The sequence below is a fragment of the Nicotiana tomentosiformis genome, chromosome 9, assembly GCF_000390325.3.
Source record: "Nicotiana tomentosiformis chromosome 9, ASM39032v3, whole genome shotgun sequence".
NCBI lineage: Eukaryota > Viridiplantae > Streptophyta > Magnoliopsida > Solanales > Solanaceae > Nicotiana > Nicotiana tomentosiformis.
In genome coordinates, this window is record NC_090820.1 from 87,317,588 (window position 1) to 87,324,233 (window position 6,646).

The following is a 6,646-nucleotide window of genomic DNA, read 5'->3' on the forward strand; positions in this document are numbered from 1 at the left end:
CTTATATCATCATTAACCTGCCCCAACAAAACTGAATTTCCCAAGAAGAAAGAACAAAAGATAGAACCAAAGTCATAAGAAAACTAAAAAAAGGAGAATGAAACAAGAGAAAACAAGCAAGAATGGGAAATGTGAGTAATTAAGCTGCAGACAAAATCTGGTATTTAAATTGGGAGAAAGATAGAAGAGCAGGTCTATACACTCAAAAGTTTCAAACATGTGCAGCAACTGGAGTCGGAGCAGAAGCCTATTGGGAATTCCTTCAATATCAAAAAGCAAAAACGACAAAGGGAAATTGTGAAGGATAAAGTTCATTACTAGTTACTCAGATACCTTGCCAGTCTTACTGTACAATGAAACACTTCCTAACAAAAGCTAGCCTAAATCATAAACCAACCCCCAATGTAACTGAATTTATCAAAAAGAAAGAACAAAAAACTAGCCCAACCTCATTTTAAAACTAAAAAAAGAGAATCAAACTAAAATAACAAACACCCTCCAATAGAAGAAACATTTTAGATCATATGCTGAGAAGGTCAGGTTGAGGAGATTGAGGTGGTGGCTGATGGTTATCTTTTGTGTTTCCGGGAGCTGAAGTTGGTGACTCCGATGCAGGGGCAGATGATGGGAGCGACTCGGTGATTGTTGAATCTCCTGATTTTGTATTAGATGGAGTGGGAAGCTCAGTTAGTATTTGCACAACCTCGCGCATTTTGGGGCGTTCAACAGCCTGCTCTTCGACACATAGCATTGCGACATAGAACACATGAATCACCTCATGAAGGGGAACTGTTGAGAGTCTTGGATCAAGGATTTTGAGAACTCCTTCCTTTTTCCCTTCCGTCATTTTTCTTACCCATTGGACTATGTCAATGCCATCACCAAATTCTCCAACTGGCTTTCTCCCACTCACCAATTCTAACAGAACCACACCAAAGCTATATACATCACTCTTCTCATCAACCTTGAGTGTATAGGCATATTCTGCAATAAAGAAATGAAAAAGGATTTAGGCATATAATTAGAAAAAACTATGTTGCAGTTGAAAATAAGCAAATTTATTAGTCAAGATTAAACAATTTAAGCCCAAAACAGCAAGAAGTCAGATTTGAATGCAAGTACTGGTTATTTATTAGTGTTCTTTGCTTCAGAGAGTAAGTTAGATTTGAAATGCTTTTCAGTAGCATAAGTACACAAAAAATCGAATCACCAACAGCCAAGTAGGTAGGTGATTTTCAAAGTTGCAAGGCCTATCTATGAACATAGGCATTCATCTTTTACTAGATTGTTCTAGTTAACTACGGATCAAGGACTGCTGTACGAGTCATGTCATTCGTGTTATAACAAGGAGATTGATCATTGCCGGCTAAACAAGGACCAACGACTACCACATAGCAGCACACTTATGCTGTATAAACACTTGAAGAGACTGAAAAATTGCAATCTTAGTTGACAACTTACAGTCATTTTAAACTAGTTTTGAATGGAACACACTTCAGAATCAACATTAAGAAGATGTGAAGATTTCGATAGCATACCTGGCGCTATATAGCCATAAGAACCAGCAATAGCAGACATGCATTCTGATGTTCCTGAATCTTGCAAGAACTTGGCAAGTCCAAAATCAGCAACATGTGCTTCGAAGTTGGAATCCAGAAGAATGTTGTTTGACTTTACGTCACGATGGAGGATCAAAGGCGAGCAATCGTGATGGAGATAACAAAGGCCTTTCGCAGCCTCCAACGCTATCTTATACCTAGTATCCCAATGCAAATGACCTCCCTTCTTTCCATGAAGCATTTCACCAAGACTCCCATTAGGCATGTACTCATAAACCAAAAGATTCGTTTCATGATTTGAGCAAAATCCCAATAATCTAACAATATGTCTATGCCTAATCCTCCCAAGTGTCTGTATCTCAGCATTAAACCCATGATCATGTGAAGAACCACGGCTCATAGCCGGCAACCTTTTAACAGCAACCTGTTCACCATTTGGCATTACACCCTTGTACACTATACCAGCACCTCCTTTCCCAATAATGTTATCCTCTTTCAAACATCCCAAAACATCATCACAAGCAAAATCCAGGCGTTGGAACGCGGTAAGCTTCCAAGCACGAGCCTCGCTCGCCTTCCTTAAAGATCGAGCCTTTATAATCGCAGCAACAGCAAACACAATCGAGCAAGCAAGTAACCCAATAACAAGCAAAAGCTTCATAGAAGGCGAAAATGTGCCTCTCTCGTGCGGTTCACTAACCCCATCAACTACACCTTCTTTGCAAGGACCCAAATAGGGTCCGCAAAGATCTTGATTACCCAAAAATGAGGTATAATTAAAATAACTGAATTGACCAGTACCAGGAACTAATCCAGATAAGTTGTTATATGAAAAATCAACAGAAGTTAAACTCTGCATTGCAGAAATAGATGCAGGAATACTTCCAACTAAATGGTTTCGCGACACGTTCAAGTAATTCAGTATCCTCATACCAGTGATCTCAGTAGGAATCTCACCTGATAGCTTATTCCTACTAAGATCAATAAAAGTTAAAGCCTTGCAATTACTTATCTCGGGTGGAATCGGGCCCGAAAACCCATTACCACTGAAATCCATTTTAGACAACTGCTGTAATTTCCCTATTTCAGCTGGAATTCGGCCCGAAAACTTGTTCCCATCAAGAAGCAACTTCTGAACACCACTAAAACTCCCAATACTGGACGGCAAACGCCCAGTGAGTCGATTATTCGAAAGACTAATCTGCCCAAGACTAGCTGACACAGAACCAGTCACTGGAAATGTACCAGTAAGAAGATTATCTTGAAGTTCAACTTGTGTCAACTTCGGCAAACTTAACAAACCTTTTGGGATTGACCCATTTAGGTAATTTTCACCCATTCTAATCCTACTAAGTGATTCACATTGACCCAAAGATTCAGGAATTGGGCCAAACAAGAAGTTACCAAGAGTAATTAAAGTCTCCAAATTGTTGCCTCTACACATGTTTGGGGGCAAATTTCCAGTTAACTTATTGGTACTAATATCAAGCGTTTTTAACTTACTGTTTTGGCCCAAACCCATTGGAATACTTCCAGTGAAATTATTTTCCCAGAGCTGCAAAACTTCCAACTTCGGCAACTCTTGAATGAACTCTGGTATTGACCCATAAAGCTTGTTACGAAAAAGATTTAACAGAGTGAGATTCTTCAGCTCCGATAAAGTTAACGGTATTTCACCGGAGAGCAAATTGTTGGATAAATCTAAAGATTTTAAGCTTTTTAGATACCCAATTTCGGGTATTAAAGACCCAGAAAGAGAATTCACTTGTAAGAACAAAGTATCCAATTTCTTAAGCTTCCCTATCTCCGACGGAATATTGCCGGAAAGTCCACAGTTAGCAGCATCGAAACGTACGAGCTCGGACAAGTTCCCTATCTCCGGCGGAATTCCTCCAGAGAATGTGTTGTAGTATCCGACGTAAAGTTCCTTAAGAGTAGTGATATTTCCGATCTCCGGCGGGATATCTCCGGCGAGTTCATTGCCCGAAACTGCAAGGTATTTGAGGAAAGGAAATTTGCCGAACTCCGGTGGAATACGGCCGGTGAAAAAGTTGCCGCCGAGGTGAAGATGATAAAGATTTGTCAAATTATGGACCCCAACGGCAAGTTCACCGGTCAGGTTATTATTGTAAATATCGAGAACTTCAAGGTTTATTAGTTGGGTAAGCTGTTGAGGGAAACTCAAGTTAAAAATGTTGTTGCTGAGGTTAAGGTAACGGAGGTTTGAGATAAGGGAGAGTTCAACGGGAATGGGGCCAGAAAACTGGTTGACGGCGACGGAAAGATTGACGAGGTAACGGAGTTGGCCGATTTCGGGCGGGAGAGTACCGGTGAGGTTGAGATTTGAGATGTTTAGTGAAGTCACGTGACGGTATTTGTCGCACGTGACACCTTTCCATGTACAGTGACTGGTGGAGATGTTCCATGAAATGAGAGCGGATTGTGGGTCGTCGGTAATGGCGGTTTTCAGGGAGAGTAATGCGCGGTATTCAGGGAGGAAATGTGGTTTTGCGGCGGCGGAGGAGTGGAAATGGAGAATGAGGAAAAGGAGAAGAAGAAAAAGAAGAAAATGCATGATTTTTTTTTCAAAGGGAGAAAAGGAGCGAGCAGAGCAGAGATGGAGAGGAAGAGATGTGTTACATTGGTTTTTTATTTGCTTTTCATGTGTCTTTATCGAACAGAGACACTATAAATGTGTATTTATATGAACTTATCAAATACATTAGAAATTAGACAAAAAGAAAGTTACACGTACTTTGTCAATACATACTTTTTTGTGTGCGATCACCTTTGCCTGTCTACGAGCAACATCAATATACTCAGTATAATTTTATAAGTGAGATATGAAAAAAGATTATTTTCAATAAAGCTATTTTTTGTGTGTCGATCACCTTGGCTTATTCGTCAACAATATAACCACTGTAATTTCATAAATAGGATCTGGGAAGAAATTATTTCTAATAGACCCTCGGCCAAAAAAAATTATAAAAATAGGTTTGAGAAATAATAAAGCCGTTATGATAAAAATACTGGAAGAAAAGTATTGGTAGCAAAAATAATAGGATAACCAAAATAAAGGAAATAACAGTAACAATAGAATTGAAGAAGAGGATAACGATAAAAGTACCATTTTCTTCGGTCCATAATATGTGACTTTTTGGCCTTTTTATTTTGGTCCAAAATAAGTATCAATTTTACATGATCAAGAATGAATTAACTATCGTTTTTCAAATTTACCCCTATTTATATATCTCAATATGTCAAGTTAACAATATGTAAAATTTAATTACGGATAATTTAGTCAAAATACTTATTTATTTTCTAGGAGTTCGTATTTTATTAAGGGTGTGCCAAAGACAAAAAAGTCACGTATTATGGACCGAAGAGAGTAATAAGGAGAAGAGGGCACAGATAAGGTACGCTAAACTAGAACTACGTACTCCCACAAACGAAAAAAAATCACTCAACTACCTACTAATCGTTTACCTTAGGAATGGTATCCCCTCCAGTAGTGTGTTGTCCAGTAATGCTCAATGGCTTCTTAGATGCATGCCACGTGTGCAGATGGAGTTTCAAAGGCTTGGATTCAATTTGTACTTGTACTTCTTTTCTTGTATTTACTTTATCAAATAAATATAATACTTTAAAAATTAAAAATTATTATGAAAATAATTATATTGTGGATGTCCATTTATTACTCATCTATAGATAATCTTCCTGAAAAAGATTATCTATTTAGTACTCTGTTGAAGTTTATCTCCAAGCAGTTGATGCAGGCAGGTTGCAAGCAGCTCAATGAAATAATTTGCAGCAACTTCTTATTAAACAGGCAGGTTGCAAGCAGCTCATGCAGACAACTTACAAGCAACTAAAGAAAAGCCTTGCAGCTGCTTCCTGAAAAGCCTCGCAGTTGCTTCCTTTCTTCTTTAAATAGAGGAGTTTTCAGTTCATTATGTACAAAAGTTTGAAGTCAGAATAATATGTCAGTTTCTCTTTATACTTGTCTTTAATTTACTGTCTTTATTTTATAACACGTTATCAGCACGAGATTCTGCCATCTCGAGAAAATACTTTGAAAGTATCAGAGGTACGAACTTTCTTTTTCTAAATAATGTCAAATCTTCCTAAACTTGAGTTTGTAGCCCTGGATATATCGGGCAAAAGCTACATGTCTTGGGTGCTTGATGCCGACATTCATCTTGATGCGATGGGTCTGGCAGACACCATCAAAGATAAAAATCAGGCATCAAACCAAGACCGTGCCAAAGCAATGGTATTCCTACGCCACATCACCTTGATGAGGGCCTGAAAATGGAATATCTTACTGTTAAAGATCTAGTCATACTGTGGAATAATTTGAAAGATAGATATGACCACCTGAAGATGGTCGTTCTTCCATAGGCACGTTATGGTTGGACTCATCTAAGGCTACAAGATTTTAAATCTATCAGTGAGTATAATTCTGCTATGTTTAGAATTATTTCCCAATTGAAACTATGTGGTGACAATATTACTGATCATGATATGTTAGAGAAAACTTTCACCACTTTTCATGCCTCGAATATGCTCCTGCGGCAGCAATATCGAGAGATGAAATTCAAAAAGTATTCTGAACTTATCTCACATCTTCTTGTAGCCGAGCAACATAATGGGCTATTAATGAAAAATCATGAAAGCCGACCTGCTGGTTCTTGTCCATTCCCTGAAGTGAATGAGACGAACTTCCACTAAGCTAAGCGTGGAAGATGACGTGGCCCCAGTCGTGGTCATGACCGTGATCGGGGAGGAAACTCTAATCGTGGTAATAACAATGCACCAAAGAACCCTCCTCACCACCAGCAGTGGAAAAGGAAGGAACAAAAGCATGAAGCAGTGCAAGTAGCAAAGCCAAAAAATACATGCTATAGATATGGAGGAAAAGGGCACTGGTCACGTACATGTCGTACGCCAAAGCACCTGGTTGAGCTGTATCAAGCCTCCCTGAAGAAGACAGAAAAATGCTGAAGCAAATTTTATTTTTGAAGATAATTTAGACTTCATGCATTTGGATGTAGCTGATTACTTTGCACTCCCAGAAGGAGAAACAA

The 6,646-nt window shown here is 38.7% G+C and overlaps 1 protein-coding gene across 1 annotated transcript; it reads right to left on the reverse strand.

The window, feature by feature from the left end:
* Window positions 1-236: 236 nt before the first annotated feature.
* LOC104107016 (leucine-rich repeat receptor-like serine/threonine-protein kinase BAM1) lies at window positions 237-4,216 on the reverse strand. The gene is made up of 2 exons (XM_009615695.4): window positions 1,539-4,216; window positions 237-984 (listed from the first exon to the last, which is right to left on the reverse strand). Exons 1-2 carry the CDS (start codon window positions 4,132-4,134, stop codon window positions 521-523), a joined length of 3,060 nt encoding a protein of 1,019 aa, XP_009613990.1. The 5' UTR covers window positions 4,135-4,216; the 3' UTR covers window positions 237-520.
* Between the last annotated feature and the right edge of the window lie 2,430 nt (window positions 4,217-6,646).

Excerpts from the sequence above, each read along its gene's own strand:
- LOC104107016 (XM_009615695.4), bottom strand. The coding sequence starts at position 4,134 with ATGCATTTTCTTCTTTTTCTTCTTCTCCTTTTCCTCATTCTCCATTTC. Across the intron at positions 985-1,538 it reads TTATGGCTATATAGCGCCAG|AATATGCCTATACACTCAAG; the intron begins GTATGCTATCGA and ends TCTTTATTGCAG.